Below are 17905 nucleotides of genomic sequence, written 5' to 3' on the forward strand. Positions count from 1 at the left end.
GCACACCATTTAATGAGATATCTTGCTAGGAGGATACTTCCTAAGAGGCAGGAAGCAAAAACCACCCACGTCTTTCACCAGGAAAGTTTGGTGGAGAGCTCTGGGTTTCTGTAGGCCATATCCTTGGGGATGGAGTTCAAAGAAAATTCACTAGATCTCATGAGCCAGGGAGCACATGGATGTGTGTCATAATGTGGTTAGCATTTTGTTTTTTCAGAAATATAACAGGAAACAAAAGAGCAAGCCTAAAAGGCATTCACAGAATAGAAGGAGGCCATTGTTAGCAGGCATGCTTTTTCTCTCATATCTTTTCCACTGAGTGTTTGCAAAATTCATCCCTTATTATTTTGGTAAATTGGGGGTGGGGGTTGGACCAGTAAGGTGAGTGCTTTCCTTCAAACTTACATCACTTGCAATATCTCTTGAGGCTTTGGCAGCTCTGATAGGAATTGCATCAGTTCTGAGATCATAGCCTTTCTTTTTAGATTCTTCCAAAGAAAGTTTGTAGAGTTTCTGTAAAGAGAGGCAAGGGAATAATGGTCTTCTAAATAGGAAAGCCTGAGCTTATTTGAAGAGAATAAACTAGCACTGTGACATCATTTCCATTTTTCAGATGTTCCACTGATGGTTTGATGGCTAAAATGTTCTTATACATAACAAAATTGTGTTTGAAAAAAGTCTATTACATACCCAAGCATATCTTTAAGAAACCACCAGAAAAAGACTGAACAGTCTCTATTAGGTTATAAATATGCTCTATAAAAATGAGAAAGCCCAGTAGCTGCTCACTGATACATCTTTATCAATTAAAAGCCAAAGAAGACTACAAAATAACCATATTCTTACATTAAAAGAAAAATTCACCATTTTGCAATTGATACTGCTATTTTTGTAACTGTGTGGATTCTACAACCCCAAAATAAGTCATCAATCACAAATCTCTGAGTAATTCAAGGAAAACAGAAAACACTGGTAGGATTAGAGATTCCTAGCAACAACGGTTAGGTTGAGGAAGAAAGTAAAAAAAAAAGAAAGTAAAAAAAACCCACACATTTTCTAACACTAAGTGTTGAACATTCGTTGTTATGGAGCTTTCCCCCAAATTCCCAAATTCTTCAAAATGTTCCTATTCCTTTTCCACTTAATTTTTCCCAAGATCCCTTCTTTAGGATGGTCTCAAAGCCTTGGTAGAGAGACTCCAGGAACCAGGCCTTAGGAATCTCACTTCCTTTTTTTCTCTTTTGGGGCCCCCAAGCCCTTCTCTTCCTGCCAAGGATCTTAGTTTGAGACTAAACAAACAAAATCCGACTGCTCTTCAAATTCCTAACTGCTGGGCCTAAGTCCCACCCACAGGTCTGCTCCAGCTCTTAGCAAAACATGATTAGAGAGAGAAAGATTCTCATTTGTGGATTCCTACTCTTATTTTCAAAACATTCACTTTTATAGTTGAGAGACATGAATCAATTTGTACTGGTTCAAATAAACCAGGAAGAATTATACTTACATCACTCATATTAATCGCATTTGCCTTTGCCAAGATAATCTGGGGGATATCGGGCATAATGTGGACTTTGGTCTTATCAGCCTCCCATGCTTGTTTGTAGAGGTGCTGGAAAGATGAAAGAAAAAAAAAGTGGAAGTTAGTATTTAAATCTTAAATACTTCTATCTTAAAAGGTGCTCATTTAGTGTGTGTACACACAGATATATATGTATATATGTGTGTATATATATATATATATAAAGTTGTACATAAATACCAGTATCTTATGCACTTTTAATAGCTAGATCTTACTTTTTAGTTTCAATGAAAAGGTGCTAATTCAAACAAGATCGTGGAGAGGATGTAAGATAGAAACTAAAATGATGCCAAGATGAGAATTACAGAAATAGCAAACGCTACACTGAGTGAGAGATATCTTGGTGATCATCCGTTGAATCCTTTTATCGCAGAGTTGACAAAATCATAGCCCAGAGAAGCAATGCACCTTGCCTGAAGACACACAGCAGGTCTGGGCCATAATGTCCAGACCTTTGCAATAAGAGAATGAAGATTCTCATCTTGGCATCATTATTCCGAAATGATTAATAAATCATTACACTGAAAAAAAAATGAAAGGTTTAACATCTAAAAAATAAATGTGAGCTTGTGATAGTTTAAATACTAAATCTTAAAAGGGACACTGAGATCCATGTCTTGTCTTTTAGGAAAGTCCCTGTCAAAGAGATTGATTATCTTGAAAAATGCAGTTTTCTCTCTCAGAAGACTCCGAGGGATTTACTCAGACACTTAACATAATATAGCTCTCTCTCATGCAAGTAGGATCATCATTTTCTGCAACTGTTTAAAGTCCAAATAATTTTTCTTTTTTGCTCATCAATGACATTCAAATTATGATCCACACAATATAATGAATGCTGCTGCAATTATTGTATCATTTATAACTTAAAAACAGAAGGCCAAGGTTGATGTGCTTGTGGTCTTGGTATCTATCATGGCTAATACACTTAAAAAATACAGTAAGGCTCTTCTAAAGTCTGGAATAATTAATGATCCAAGGAACTACTTGTAGAGAACAACTGGTCTCATGGTTTGCCCAGAGAAGGTTCTGGCTCAGAATGCTGCTATAGCCACGGGAGCTAGGAGTCTTCCTCGATTCCATCAATGCAGCTAGGAAGCAGGGTGGGCTGCAATATCTGGCTGTTGTCAGGCAAACAATCTGCTGATTCAATGTCACGTACTTCTAACTCAACCTCACCTTAGACAAACAAGAGTTCTTTTCAAAATTTGCACAAAAAGAAACGATTCGAATTTATTTTCTTATGTCTGTTGGACAGAGTGGTTCATTGAACGTTTGGGGGGCCAGAAGTTAGGACTAATTTCTATCTTTTTTAACCACAAGTTCCTTTTTCAAAGCTGAATCAACAGGAATTGTGAAACCCTAAAACTATTAGCAAAACTTGTAGACCAAATACAAGAATGCCTGGATTTTTCCTGTTTCATAAGAAACATTACATTATTGATAGACTTACTTCATTCATAATTTTTGCATTATTTTGGGCCAAAACCATGTTCATTGAGTCCATCAAAGTGGAATACTTCAAAGTGTCTGGGTGTTGGCGGTACTTCTTTTCACTGATTATCTCCATGGCTTTCTTGTTTTTCTCAGCCTCCAGGGAGCCCAGAGGGAGCCATCCAATGCCCTTCATGAAGTCCGCATAGTCAGCTTTGTACTGATTCTGCAAAAGAGGAAGAGTTCAGGGATCAGAAGAAATCAAAGCTGTCAAGAACAGTGAGTGGATATTCAATATTCCCTAAGTTCCACTTCAGTTTTCCACCAACGGTATATCCAACTTCAACGATTTTTGTCCCTAAACATGATCTTTATGTTTCCTTGCGTGAGAAATTAAAAATAAATAGTAATATCTTTGTGATTCGTTTTCCACAATGCCTTCATAAGAAAAAAATGCTATGAAATACCCACTAGATTAGCTATCATGTGACTATTATCTTGAGAAAGGGGACTATGCTGGCCTTTCTTACAAAAATTCCCAAGTTCCCTTGGTTGACAGGTGACTCACTGGAATCCTGGTTCTCTCTTTCCTTGTATATAAGCTTTGATCACCCACCATGGTTACAATTTCCCTTGGATCTGCCAGAAACCTCAGGTGCTCTATGCAAATTTTAGATTTTTGTCCCCTCAGTTCTGATATTTTCCTCTACAACTCTACCATGGTTGCCTGTAGAGGGGCACTGTGTACCTCCCTGGCAATGAAGAGCTCAGCACTTACATTCCTGAAAAGAAACCCAGGCTTGGCATAGCCTGCCTTTGGTTCATAATTTAAATTCCCTTCTTCCAGCTGCCAAACAAATGGCCTCTATAGCTGAATTCTTGGCTCTACTCTGTGCCTTCCTCACATTTGCTCCAATAGCTTCCACCTCTTCGATGTTTCATCAGCAAGTAATACAGGCAATTGCAAAGCTAGAAGTAGCAGAATGAAAGCTGCTTAGGAGTGAGGGGCAGGAGCTATCAAATGATCAGACTTTCTGACTTTCCTCTTACTCATTTATCAGAAGCTTCTGATTCTCTTTGAGTGACACGTTTCCTTCAACGTGTTCTCTGAAACAAATTTTCACTTGCTCCAGCTGAATCCAGCATCCACCAATCCTCACAGCAGTAATGGTACAAAATAAGCCTGTGGTTTCTACAATTTGTCCCCTTTTGTTATAGGAAATAAATTCCATCTAAGGTAATAAATAAGCAACTTGATGGGAAATTACACATGAATTTCTTTCAGGATTTTCAAAAGGTCACCACTTAGGGTCATTCGTTATTAACCATGGTAAATGTTCTATAAATGATGTGGCTGTCACGTACATCACTTTGAATCTGCATCATATTTTTGGCCAATTCAAAGCTCATGGCATCAGGAAGCATGTTGTAGGAATGGATCACATTCCTGTAGTTGGCGTTGGTGGCCACTTCCTGAGACTTCTTGGCGGCCACCACACTTAACATGTCCACTGGGGTGTGGAAGGAGGTCTTGGATTTCTCATATGCTTTCTTGTATTCCCGGTCTGACTGCATCTTGGCCACTTGCATGAAGTGCACCAACTTGGGGTCGTCCTCTAGGCTCCGGAAGCCAATGTGTTTCCCTTTAGCTTGTTCATAGGCTTGCTTGTATTTGTACTGTGGATGGGGAAGGAAGCATTGTGATGAAGTCAGTGAAGGAAAAGAACAAAATAGGATTCATTAGATGCCATTAGCTTTGTCAAAGGTGTATGGTTTTACAGCTCATAGGGGAGCAGAACAAAATCTTTTTACTTCAATTTTTTTTGCCAGACTTGAGTCTATGGAAAGAAAATGATCACAGAGTTAATCAAAGAGATGCATAAATAAGTTGTTTCAGGGTGCTTTAGGAAACAGCTTTTCCACTCAGCTGTCTCATCAGAATAGGCTACAGGCACAATTTCTCATGGTGCATCTTTTATTCAGGAAAGAGCCTAATCAAGGGTCTCTTGGGTAAAATGTGTAGACTGCATCCAATACTTGCTCATAATTGCTTATAAATGATTTGAATACTCGAAAAGCAATTTATTTTAACAAGACCCAGTCACTTTTTACATCAAATAATGAACAAATGATTAGAGGGTCCTTGGACTGGGTGAAGGAAAATGTCTTGTACGTGCCACCCATGATGGTTCCAGCAATGCTGGGTAGGGTTGACTGTAGCTCTTGAACACGCACGCACACACACACACACGAAGTTGGCTCATTTGCTTCTCATTTTCTCAGCCTAAAGAAGTCCAATGGAAGCACTTACATCACTGGCAATGTCTCTACAGGCTTTTGCAGCCTTTATTGGGATGGCATCAGGCCTCAGGTCATATCCTTTCTTCTTTTCCTCTTCCCAGCCAGCCTTGTACAGTTTCTAAACGATGAAATAGAAAAACACCAGCAACTTGTTATTTGGGTTAGAATGGGAATCCTGATTTTGAAGTGGTTGGCATATAAAAGAGACATTCCATAAATATTTGTTCCCCCCAACCTTCTCTCCCAGTTTATTGTTGTTGGTAATGTACTTACATCACTCATGGTGATTTGGTTTATTCTGGAAAGTAAAATGTCTGGAGTATCGGGCATGACGTGAATGGTGGTCTTGTCTTTGTTCCACTTTTCAGTGTAGAGCCTCTATAACAAAGAAGATAGGCACATGACTATACAGCAGGACAAGTTTGTAACAGTGCTACCGAGAGAAAGAGACTCACTCACATCTCTAAGATAGAAGAGAGTAAATCTTATTTTGGCAAATGAATGACCTAACAAGAAGATGGGCTGATGAGACTGAACATACAATGAGGGGGAAAAAAAACATCAAACAAGGGATCCCTCTTCCACTGAAGCAACAAATGTCATCTTGCCCCAACCTCACACAACATGGAATTTTGCAATTCTGTTGCACCCTCAGTGTGGGAGGTGTGGACAGACAGACAGCCTGAGGGTCAGTGTATGTGAGAGCTCTCTAGACATGGTGAAAGTTACAGAACGCCCCCTTCCCACCACCACCACCACCACCACTACTACCACCTCCCCACCAAGACCATGATAAAGAAAAGTGCTGACGATGATTGTAGTGGCACTGCCAGGGCTCAAGGATTCGAACACTGCTAGGGATCTCAGGCTGAGGCTGGTGGGCGAGTTCTTACCTTATCCATATTCAGTTTGTTACTTTTGTTAAGTGCTTGTTCCATTGTGTCCATGGCATAGGTGAATTTCAGCTTCTCAGGGTGCTGGCGATACTTCTTCTCACTGAGGATCTCTCCTGCTTTCTTTGCTTTCTCTACCTCCAGGGACTCGATAGGGACCCAGCCGATCCCTTTCATCCAGTTGGTGAAGTCTGATTTGTATAGATTCTTTACCATGAAAAAGGAAATTTTCATTTCAGAAAGAGTCAAGGTTTGGGTTTCTTTGGCTAGATGATTTACTCATTATCAAAACAAACAAACAAACACAAACAAACAAAAAACAGAAAAAGAGGGGGGAAGAAGAATACTACCTTTTTATTCCCTACCATCTTTTGGAAAAAACTAAGTACAAAAAACTAAGTATAAAAACTAAGTATAAAAACTAAGTATGAAAACTAAGTATGAAAACTAAGTATGAAAACTAAGTATGAAAACTAAGTATGAAAACTAAGTATGAAAACTAAGTATGAAAACTAAGTATAAAAACTAAGTATAAAAACTAAGTATAAAACTAAGCACCATGTTAAGCCCCACATTGAGTTAGAGATTATTTAAAAATAAAATCTTAAAAACAAAAAGTGATTGCATTCATAGTGGTTTTGATCAGGAGAACCTGACCCAATAATTCCTTTTTAAAATTTAACTTTCTGGGAGAAAGGGTAAAATAATTCTACACTGGAAAAGATACTACATTGCACCCACTTGAACCTCTTAGTTTTTCAGTTTTGAGTGAAATTCCAAAACTCCAAAATCTGGAGAGGATCTCTAATTACAGCGAGTCCAGCCAGGTTTCAGAGGAAGTAAATGGAATTGCCAAGTTCTCGTTCTTCCCTCCCACCGGTTAGAAATGGATAATGAATTCTATGCCAGTAATCTGTTGACCATGACATACATCGCTTTGGATCTGCATTGCATTCCTGGAATGTTCCACATTCAAGGCATCAGGCAGCAGCGTGTAGTTGTGGAAGGGTTGTTTGTAGTTGGTGTTGGTAACAGCCTCCTGAGATTTCTTGGCTGCTGTCACGCTGAACATGTCCAAGGGTGTGTGGTACCTGGTCTTGCTGGCTTCGTAGCCCTTTTTGTACTCACGATCGGACTGTATTTTGGCTACATTCATGTAATGAACCAGTTTAGGATCATCCTGAAGACTGAGAAATCCAATTTGCCTGCCTTTGGCTTTCTCATAAGCCTCCTTGTACTTGAACTATATGAAAAAGAAAGGCAGACAGAATTTGACAGCATCAATCATAGGGAATGCTTAAGTGACAGACTGAATTTATACTAAGTTAAGCAATAGCCAAATTCAGTCTGAATCAAGGTAACATCTAAACTTTTCAAATATTTTTAAACAAACAGCTAGTAAAATATTTCTAATGGAGGGTCTTGACATATGCTCTGGGGATAATTAAAAACGGGGTAATTTGTGGTTTATACATTACCACATTCATAAGCAGATTCTCTGAATATTCTCGAAGGTTCCTAAAAAGTTTATTAAGGATTTTGGTGTATGTTGTTTTATGATCTCTTTCCAAATAATTTGCATTACTTTATAAAGTGCTTACATAATCCTCAGTAAATTTCAGCAAAGCTCTTATTCAAATTAGTTTATTAGCCTCCAAATGAATGAGTTTTACTCTCTCAAGGTATTATATCAATTCATATACAAACTATAACTTAATTAATAAAAAGTAAGCAAGTAAGCAAGTAGGTAAGTAACTAAAATCCTGTCCCTTAATCTATAATTATTCCTGGTCTTCCTATCTTACCAGATTTTTTTCTTTGTGAAAATTATATTAAGGAAGAATATTCCTTTAAAAACCTGGAACCTTTTTTTTGTATGTGTGTGACTTAGTGACATTTTAGTATGCCAAGGCTTTTTTTTCTTGAAAACAAAATCCAAATAAAAAGCAGTTTCCAAGTTAATGACAATGATACCAATGAGAGTTCCAACTACATCTTAGTTTAAAACAAATAATTTTCTTCTTTGTAAAAACTCTATTGAATTGCTAAAGATGTTAAAGTAATATAAAAAAAGTCATCAGCACTTAGGATGTTAAAAAAAAACCCATAATATAAACATATTTCCTATTTCCTAATACGGATCCTATTGCCTCCTATGCCACGTAAAGATTTTGAAAATATACAGAAAGAGAGTTTTCTGCTTTCAAGTCACACTTACGTCACTGGCGATATTCCTTGAACTTTTTGCAGCAACAATGGGAATGGCATCTGGTCTCAAATCATAGCCCTTAGCAAGGGTTTTCTTCCAGTCCGCCTTATAATGAGACTTGGAGAAAGGAAACAGTAGTTTATTATTTGGCCGCTCTACTTGGATAGATTTCTGTAGTTTCAAGCTTTTGTAGAATAAGCACGCAATCCTTTATTTTCTTACATTTTTCGTGACGAAGCAATTTAGACTCCCAGAAAGGAGTGAACAGTCCATTTAAAACGTCAGACGTGGGACCGCCCAGATTCGGTCAAGTCGTTTTAAAGATTTCAGGGATCTACCACCTGCCCCCTCCAGGCCGAGGGCAGCGGGCTCGGCGCGCCCCGGGGTCACGGCCTGGGCGCCCCCCCCCCCCCCCGCGGGTCCCACACTCACGTCACTCAGGTTGAGGGCGTTGACCTTGGCCTGGATGAAGGGCGGCAGCGCGGGGTCCAGGGTGTACGTGTGCTTCCGCTTCTCCCCCTCCGCCTTGTACTTCAGCTGCAATCACAGGCGCGGGTCAGTCAGGGCGGGAGGCGGCTCCCCGCGCGGCCCCTCACGCGGCCCCTCACGCGGCCCGTCGCTCCCCACCGCGCGCCCGGCCGGCGCCCCGGCCCCCGCCCCCACCTCCCCCTCCCCCTCCCCCTCCCGGCGGGCCTTGCGGCGGGGCGTCCGCGTGAGGGGCCGCAGACGGGGCCGCACAGGCCGCCTGTGCTCCCGGAGGCCACGCGGACGAGCCCGGACGCCGGAAGCGGCGCTGACCCGCGCGGGGTCCCAAGGGCAAGGCCGACGCCGACGCGAGGAGCCCAACGCGGCCCGCGGCCCAGAGCCCCCGGCGGGAGAGTGGGCGGCGGGGCCCGGAGCCGGCAGCCAAGGTGAGGGGACGTTTTTACTTCAAGAAGTCACTAAGGGCCGTTAAGCATAAGAGGGCTGCGGTTTGTATGTAATACATGTAGGCTCTTAGGTGTAAATGTAGGAATAAATGCAGCTTTATTTACCCATAAGGCACAGAGGCCGAGACCGAGGCAGAGGGAGCAGCAGGCCCCACGCAGCAGCCCGACGCGGGGCTCGACCCCGGACCCCGGACCCCGGTCCCACCCTGGGCCGCAGGCAGAGCCCACCCGCTGGGCCGCCCCGGCGTCCCTGTGACGTGCGTGTTCAGGCCGTTGCCCCGGGGGGCCTGTGTGACCCGGGGCGGGAGCCCGCACAGCCGCCGATTGCGGTCGCCCCCGGGAGAGAAGGCCACGGTGACCGACTGCGGCCGCGGAACAGCAGGCCGGGGCCGGGGGCTGGGAGGCCTGAGGAGGCCGCCCAAGGACACCGCCCTCCGGGGGGCCGCGGGCACCGGGTACCTGTGCGCGGCCTGGGTCGCGGTGGCGAAGCCCAGGACCCGGGGGCAGCCCTAGCTCGCTGGGAACAGAGTCCGAAGCATCTGCACGTTTAGTGCCCCCCCACCCCACACCCCCGTGGAGCTAACACCCCCCACGTGGACCTAACACACACACACACACACCCATCCCCGTGGGGCTAACACCCCCCACATGGAGCTAGCACATACACACCCACCGCCATGGAGCTAACACCCCCCACGTGGAGCTCTCTCACACACACACACACACACACACCCATGGAGCTAACACACACACCCACCCCCATCCCCGTGGAGCTAACACCCCCCCACATGGAGCTAAACATACACACCCACAGCCATCGAGCTAACACCCCCGCACGTGGAGCTCACACACACACACACACACACACACCCATCCCTGTGGAGCTAACACACCCCACGTTGAGCCAACACATATACACACCCATCCCCGTGGAGCTAACACCCCCCACATGGAGCTAGCACATACACACCCATCCCCGTGGAGCTAACACCTCCCACATGGAGCTAGCACATACACACCCACCGTCATGGAGCTAACACCCCCGCACGTGGAGCTCACACACACACACACACACACACACCCATCCCTGTGGAGCTAACACACCCCACGTTGAGCCAACACATATACACACCCATCCCCGTGGAGCTAACACCCCCCACATGGAGCTAGCACATACACACCCATCCCCGTGGAGCTAACACCTCCCACATGGAGCTAGCACATACACACCCACCGTCATGGAGCTAACACCCCCGCACGTGGAGCTCACACACACACACACACTCACACACTCACACACTCGTGGAGCTAACACCCCCCAACGTGGAGCTAACACATACACACCCACCGCCATGGAGCTAACACCCCTGCATGTGGAGCTCACACACACACACACACACACACACTCACACACTCACACTTGTGGAGCTAACACCCCCCAACGTGGAGGTAACACATACACACCCACCGCCATGGAGCTAACACCCCCGCATGTGGAGCTAACACACACACACACACACACACACACACACATACACACCTCGCGGTGGAGCTAACACCCACCCCCCACCCCACGTGGAGCTAATCTCAAACTATCCATGGTAAGGTGACAACAGAGATGGGCCTGAGAAATGACATCCACAGAGGATTCTCAAATCTGAGCCACGCAAAGCCTCCCCCCACCTTCGACGTCTGGGGCTAAAACACACAATATCATCTCTGTGTTGCTTTCCTCGCTGCTCTTTCTGTCGGAGGGATTTTAACAGAACTCTGAAATCCCAAATGAGGTGAGGCACTGAGCGTTGCAACCAGGCTCTGAGGCAGTGAGGGGCCAGGTAGATGTGGGCTCGGGAAGTGAGGTGCTTGCTTTCCCCCAGAGGCGGCTTGCCTTCCAGAACCTCGAGCTGTCATGCCAAAGGCTGAGGACAGGCCTTCTCCCCGGGTAGCCACGGAGAGCGCTTGCAACTCAGAGCAATAAATAGCTTGGCTTACGATTCAGCAGGAATCACAGATGATAACAGTAATCATTTCATTTCTTGTGTATAATGATAGGGGTCTGCCTATAAATAGCACAGATCCTCTACATTTGGAAAATAAATCTGGAAAATCCTCCTCCTTCTGAAGCAACTGGGAACTTGAACATAAAGAGAACAGGGAGGAGAGAAGGCCTTTCTAATGTACCCCTGAAAGCAGTTGACACACACAGATGCACCTTGACATGTGGAATTAAGAAGGATGGTGGAATGGGGTTATTCATGGATAAATCTTGGGCGGGGGGGGTGTGATTCATTTGAGAGAACGTGAGCAAGCACACATGTGAGTGGCAGGAACAGAGGAAGGAGGAGAGAGAGCGGATCCTCAAGCCAACTCCCTGCTGAGTGCAGAGCCCGACGCAGGGCTCAATCCCAGGACCCTGAGGATCATGACCTGAGCCAAAATGGAGAGTCAGCGGCCTGACAGCCTGAGCCACCAAGCGCCCCTGGATATCTATGATAATGTGACAACCGAGACTGGCGTGGGAAATAAAATCCACAGATAATCCCAGGCCCCCCTGGATAAGCCCCGTGTGGAGGGAACCACTTACATCACTTAGCTGCTTGGTGTTCTGCTGAGCCAGAACCATGCCCATGGAATCCGGCACGCTTGTGAACTTGATGGTATCCGGGTGCTGCCGGTACTTCCTCTCGTTTAAGGCATCACCCGCTTTCTTGGCCTTCTCAACCTCCAGAGAACCAATAGGGATCCATCCAATGCCCTTGAAGAAGTTGTTATACTCGTCTTTATACACATTCTGCAAAAGAATAGTTTCATATGAGGAGATAGCCTACAAAGGTGGTCTCTGAAATCTGCAGTTATATCCAGAGGAAATCAATAGCCGCCCTTCCAGCATGCTCAGGTCCGTAAAGAAGCCTTTTACTACGTATGCCACTGAGCTTCTTCCCCAGAATCTGGTACTAAGAAACAGCAGTTTTGCTTTTCCGAGTGCATTCTATGACACAGAGGGAATCTAGGCCACATACTTCCATGGGTAATGCTAAAAAAAATATTGTATCTCTTCTGACAATAAATTGGGCTTTCTTTTTTATTTCACTGAAAACCCCACAACTTTGAATTTCACCCATACTGTCTGCCTAGGCTATTCCTGGGGAGAGACATCTCAGCTGGGGAAAGACATCTTCGTCGAGTGACCATAAACGGATGCCATATCTTTCCCTACAGAGGATGATTCTTACAGAAATCTGGTTCCTGCAGAAGGAAATGCCCTGAATATTAAACAGCCTCCCCATGCAGCTCTCCATGAATCATGCTGCAATGCAATCACAAAGCCTCCCTGGTTCATTTTAGATGACTCACCACATAGATTAACATGCATGAGAATGAATTTCAGTTAAAAAAAAGAAAAAATGTTCCTGAATTCAGAGAGAGTAGAGAATACTATTTTTCATTCTACATGTCACCATTGAAACAGGTCTGCCAAGAGCAACCATGGCCTCTTGCTGGGAATCAAAGTGGTTTATATACTTAGTGGAATATGGTTTTATCTTTGATCCGTGCGTTAATAAAGACAATGTCAATGACTAACAGGAGAACAGAAAGCCAGCAAAACCCCTGCTCGTCTACCATGCCTTTGTTAAAGGTGCATTTCTCAAATATCTTCCTGTATTGTGAAGCCTATTAAGACAGAAAAGGATCACCCCTGAAGTACCAACATTCCTGGGCCTGTCATACTCACATCGCTCTGAATTTGATTCATATTCCTGGTGTGCTCGAGACTCATGGCATCGGGTAGGTACGTGTAATGGTGTATGGGCTGTTTGTAGTTGACGTTGGTGACAACATCCTGGGCCGACTTCGCAGCAGTAATGCTAACCATGTCCCTAGGGGTATGGTAGCTCGTTTTGGTGTTCTCATAGTTCTTCTTGTATTCACGATCCGACTGCAGTTTTGCCACATTCATATAATGGACCAGCTTGGGATCATCCTGAAGGCTTCTAAAACCCACATGCTTTCCCTTTGACTTCTCATAAGCTTCCTTGTATTTATACTGCGAAGGCAAAATTTGGTTAGCAAAGTTGATAACAGTAGGTATAGCAAGTATAGTCACACACAAAGGCACTTCGAACATTGTGACTTTCTGGAAGACTGTACAAGAAATGCAAACCATACCTCCCCACTCCCATGTGCCCCAGAAAGTTCAGAGTGAAAACGGTTATTTCCAACACTGCTGGGTTACAAATGGGTATCATGATAGATTCAGGACCAGTTTTTTTCTTTGCTATAAATCCTACAAATGCTTTTGCATGTTGGACTTTACTTAAACCCATCTGAATGTTCATGCTTAATGCAACAAGACACATTCCAAATATAAGGCAGTACCTCTTGGTTTCCTAGGGATGTGAATTTTCCCAATCCGTTACTACCACCACAGAATGTTATCATACATCACAGAACATTAGAAATTAGTGAGAAAACCTTCCATTTACTGCTCCCATTGACTGAGTGATACGTATGCAACTGATGTAGAAGAAACTCCAAAGGACTCTGTATGCAAGTTCACACGGTTTTTCTTGGGAGTAGGGGGTGGAAACCTTTACTGTGTTGTCTCAGGCTGCTGGAGTAAGGTTAGAACAAACCCCTCTTCTTTCTAGGGGGCATCAATTTAGATACTGCATAAGCAGGTAGCCTGGCCTTCTCCACCCATTTCTTGGCAGCCTCTTTCCAAGCTCCTTGCTGAAGCAGCTGCAGAGGAGTTCAGGAACAGGAAGGGTAGGAATGGCTGGGAGCTTCCCCTGGCAGTAAAAACCTCAGCGCAAAGGCTCTGCGGCCCAAGCTCTCTCGCTGCTAGCACCGGCAATGGGGTGTAGACGGAGTTGTATGGTAGGTAACAGGTCAAAATCTCAATTTTTATAGAAGAGAACTCAAATCCACTTAAATTCTGCAGAAACTCTGCTTGTGTCATTTATGCAGCGATTTATAAACAAGAGCTTAGCAGGCAAAAGGGTCTTCGAGACATTTCTAGGTATGTTAGAGCCCTGCACAAGGCCTTAAAGAATGATAAAGTCACATTTAGACTTTCATTTTGTCCTTAACCGAGAAATGTACTTCCTCGTGGTATGCACATCTTTGAGGGACGCATTTTCAGGGACCTCTAAGGAAAGCTGTAGAATTCTTCCATCCTGAGCTCCCCTGTGGACTGCACACATGGGCATCTTATTTCTTCTCCTTTCCCAAACCGTAACTGTAGCCCTCAGAATAGTAGGTGACAGTGAAGTCTACGGGGCATGTGTGCTGTTTGACATTTTTGATCTGCAATGATAAGAAGTGGAAGTGTATACTTTTCCTATTGCAGATGAAATGGCATTGATTTACATACATGAAAATTAAATTCAAGAAAAATGGACCACACCTTTACCCATTTGGTTTACAAAATCCTTACATTTTATACATCATCTTTTCAATCTTCTTAATACAATTATTATGCAGGCAGTCATTTGAATTTAATGTGTTACTGTCAGGGAGGTTGTTCTCACTGAAAATAAATGTAGGCTGTCAAGGAAATGTGTCAGTAGAGGTAATTTGGCCTATGAATCAGGGGAGAAAGTGGTTGTCAGATTTATGACAGCTCTACCAAGTGGGGTCAACGGAAAAGAATCAAGGAATTTTGAAAAAATGACAGCTTTTCAAAACAGTATCTTGTGGAGAATTTCAACGTCATTACCTCGACATATTGTTTTCAATGTGGCATCATTTAGACAAGCACACATTTGATTAGTTTTTAAAAAGGCAATGCACCCACATTTCACCTAAAATTTTTACTCACATCACTGGCAATGTTTCTGGATGCTTTGGCCGCAGTGATGGGAATCGCGTCACCCAGCACATTGTTGCCCTTGGCTATTAAATCATGCCAGTCCCGTTTGTAGCAGACCTGGGATATGAAGGAAAGAAGGAGGTCAGCATGCTGTGCATGGATCAGCTGAAGTGAGTCCCCAATTGCTGGGACTGTTTTGTTCATTTCCAGATAGAAGCTAAAGGAATCTCCTACAGTACATTCTGTTTTGGGAAGTCACATTAGCAAAATGTCACACCTTGTGTAGCATGAAATTACAGGATGCTGCACCAATTATACACCCAAACCTGGTTTGGGTACAGAGCAAAGCAGGATGCGGAGAAACTGGAGTGGATCTAGAAGAGAGGAATAAATGTTCTTTCTGGAAACCTTGGTGTGTGAGGACCAACTAGAGAAAATGAAGTTGTCCACTCTTACGGAAGGAAGGTCAAGGGAAGACCTGGTGGTTAGCTTTAGAAATTTCAGGTTTGCTGTAATAAAAGGATTTCATTCATTCTTATTTTTCTGCAGGATAATAACTCTCTCCACTTGCAAAATGAGGAAAACTAACTCGAAGTTTTAGAGGAACAGATGTTGGGCTCCATGCAAGGGAAAATGTCACATCCTTTTGGAATTATACTGCCCTTGAAGAGGCCAACTTAAGAGGCAGAGAGCCATCGTCATGAGATAGGCTCCATCCAGTGTGTGTGTGGGAAACTGACCTAAATAGTTATCAAGGCCCCATCCTACTCAGATTCTATTACTTTACCACCTTGTCTGGGTTTCACACCCCATTGAAAACCCTACTTACGTCACTTATATTGTAAGCATTGCACTTGGCCTGGAGAAACTGAGGGAGATCAGGACTCATAGTGTATTTATGTTTCACATCTTCTCCTTTAGCTTTGTATAAGATCTGCAATACACAATCACAAAAATAACATGTATCACAGACAGTACAAAAAAAGAAAATGTTTGAATTGCACACTTAATGGAGTTACTCCCAGCACAGTCCCTCTACTACTTCTATTGTTAAAAATCAAAAGTATTTCCCTATTTTTAAAAACTCAAGCATTTTGTCATTTTTAGAAAGACATAAAAACTCTGTGTATTAAAATAGAAAAGTAGAAAACAGTGATCTTTGACTGCTAGAAATGAATGGAAAATCATTTCAAATGTGAAACCCTAACTTGAATAAACAGAATTTACCAAAGTCAGAAAAGTCCAATCTTTACTAGTGGAGTAAACAGGTCTTGTTTTTAGTTTTGGGTTTTTGTTTCTTAGAAAATGGCATTTAGAAGGAGTCTTTCACTTCTGCTAAAAAAAAAAAAAAAAAAAAAAACCTTTCCAATTACAATTGTAACACTAAAACCATATAATAATCTCCTCATGCTATGAGGGCACTTCTACATTACCCAGTGTACTTTAGAGGTTTACCATTTCATATTTACCCTATCTTATCCTTTTTACAGATGTCAGAAAGGCAGCTAGGTGCAGGATATAGAACTTAGATTGTGTCCTCCTCTTGGTAATAGAAAAGAAATTGCTTGATTTCTAAAAATCTAAAATACAACTGGAATCACTAGATTTTCAATCTCTTGACTGTCATTTATCACATAAACTCTCAAGCAGATATCACATGTAAACTGCCGTCTATGTATCACAAAGTCTAAAGAGGCTGATATCTATTTGAATTCTCAAATCCTAAATAACTTCTTCTAGGCATCCAAGAGGTAACTTTACTTCCTCACTGCCTTTAGAAACCATAGCTAGGCATTCACAGAGTCTCACTGATTCTGTCCTCTACACATCTCCTCTGCCATTGCTAGTGCTTTAGTTGAAGTCCAAAGGAGTCTTTTGCTAGGTTTCTGTAAAGCGCTTTTAATCTATCTTCTTACCTCCAGTCTCTCCCCTAACCAATGCCATCTCAGCGCTCTTTGTCAGAGCTGTCTTTTAGAACACATATCTGATAACCAACTCCATGGATTAAGATCTTCAATACCTCCAATTACCTACCCCACAATATCCAGAGTATAAGCACACAAGATCCTCAATTATCAGATAATAATCCCAAACCCTTCACCATCCTTCCAGTTCATTAGCTCTTGTTGGTCATTATGTTTTTTTCTTTCACCAAGAATGTACCCTCTTCCCTTATTTGCCAGGGAAGCCTTTGTGGGGGGTTACCCTCTTCTCTTGCACTTGGCACATACCTCTCCTGTAGCATTCACCTCTTGGTGTGGCAATGCTCTGGTTCTATCCATGCTTTTGTCTTACACTCTTATATCCTTGTTATATCCTATATCTCACTACTCATCTATGGTGTCTTTATAGCATCAGCGTATAATACAATGCCCAGCACAGGGAAGGAGTTCAAAAACATTCATTCAATGAATTAATAAATAAATGCTTTCCATGTCCCTTTAATTCTTCTATACACTAAGCTTCCCTTTAGGTCTGACTTTAGCCAGGTCATACACATTGTTCATGGACAGCCGGGCAAACAACATACTAATCTCCAAGATGTAAGTTTTCAAAAGCCTCTATAATATTTGTGTATGATGAATTCTGAGAAGCAAAACCATATACTCATGTGAATTATTTCCCTGTACTAGTATTTTATATATGAACAGCAAATATATGCAACTTAATATGGACTTGAAGGTGATAAGTTTGTTAAAGTGTCTGGAATTTAAATTTTGCGTGTGTATATACAGGTGTAGTACAAGA

General features: G+C 43.0%; 1 protein-coding gene and 1 long non-coding RNA gene across 2 annotated transcripts in view; one reads left to right on the forward strand and one right to left on the reverse strand.

Moving 5' to 3' along the window:
• Positions 1-17905, reverse strand: part of NEB (nebulin) — a 200923-nt gene that overhangs the window by 136771 nt on the left and 46247 nt on the right. The window contains 14 exon segments of the mRNA XM_049097113.1: positions 406-513; positions 1505-1609; positions 3033-3239; positions 4379-4690; positions 5325-5432; positions 5588-5692; positions 6208-6414; positions 7139-7450; positions 8426-8533; positions 8849-8953; positions 11930-12136; positions 13079-13390; positions 15167-15274; positions 15987-16091. Coding sequence (XP_048953070.1) covers positions 406-513; positions 1505-1609; positions 3033-3239; positions 4379-4690; positions 5325-5432; positions 5588-5692; positions 6208-6414; positions 7139-7450; positions 8426-8533; positions 8849-8953; positions 11930-12136; positions 13079-13390; positions 15167-15274; positions 15987-16091 — 2409 coding nt within the window.
• LOC112656248 (uncharacterized) lies at positions 9171-16478 on the forward strand. Its single transcript, XR_007403790.1, has 3 exons — positions 9171-9327; positions 12983-13131; positions 15707-16478. It is a non-coding gene; the product is annotated as an uncharacterized LOC112656248 (long non-coding RNA).

This window comes from Canis lupus, chromosome 19 (assembly GCF_003254725.2).
Source record: "Canis lupus dingo isolate Sandy chromosome 19, ASM325472v2, whole genome shotgun sequence".
NCBI classification, from domain to species: domain Eukaryota; kingdom Metazoa; phylum Chordata; class Mammalia; order Carnivora; family Canidae; genus Canis; species Canis lupus.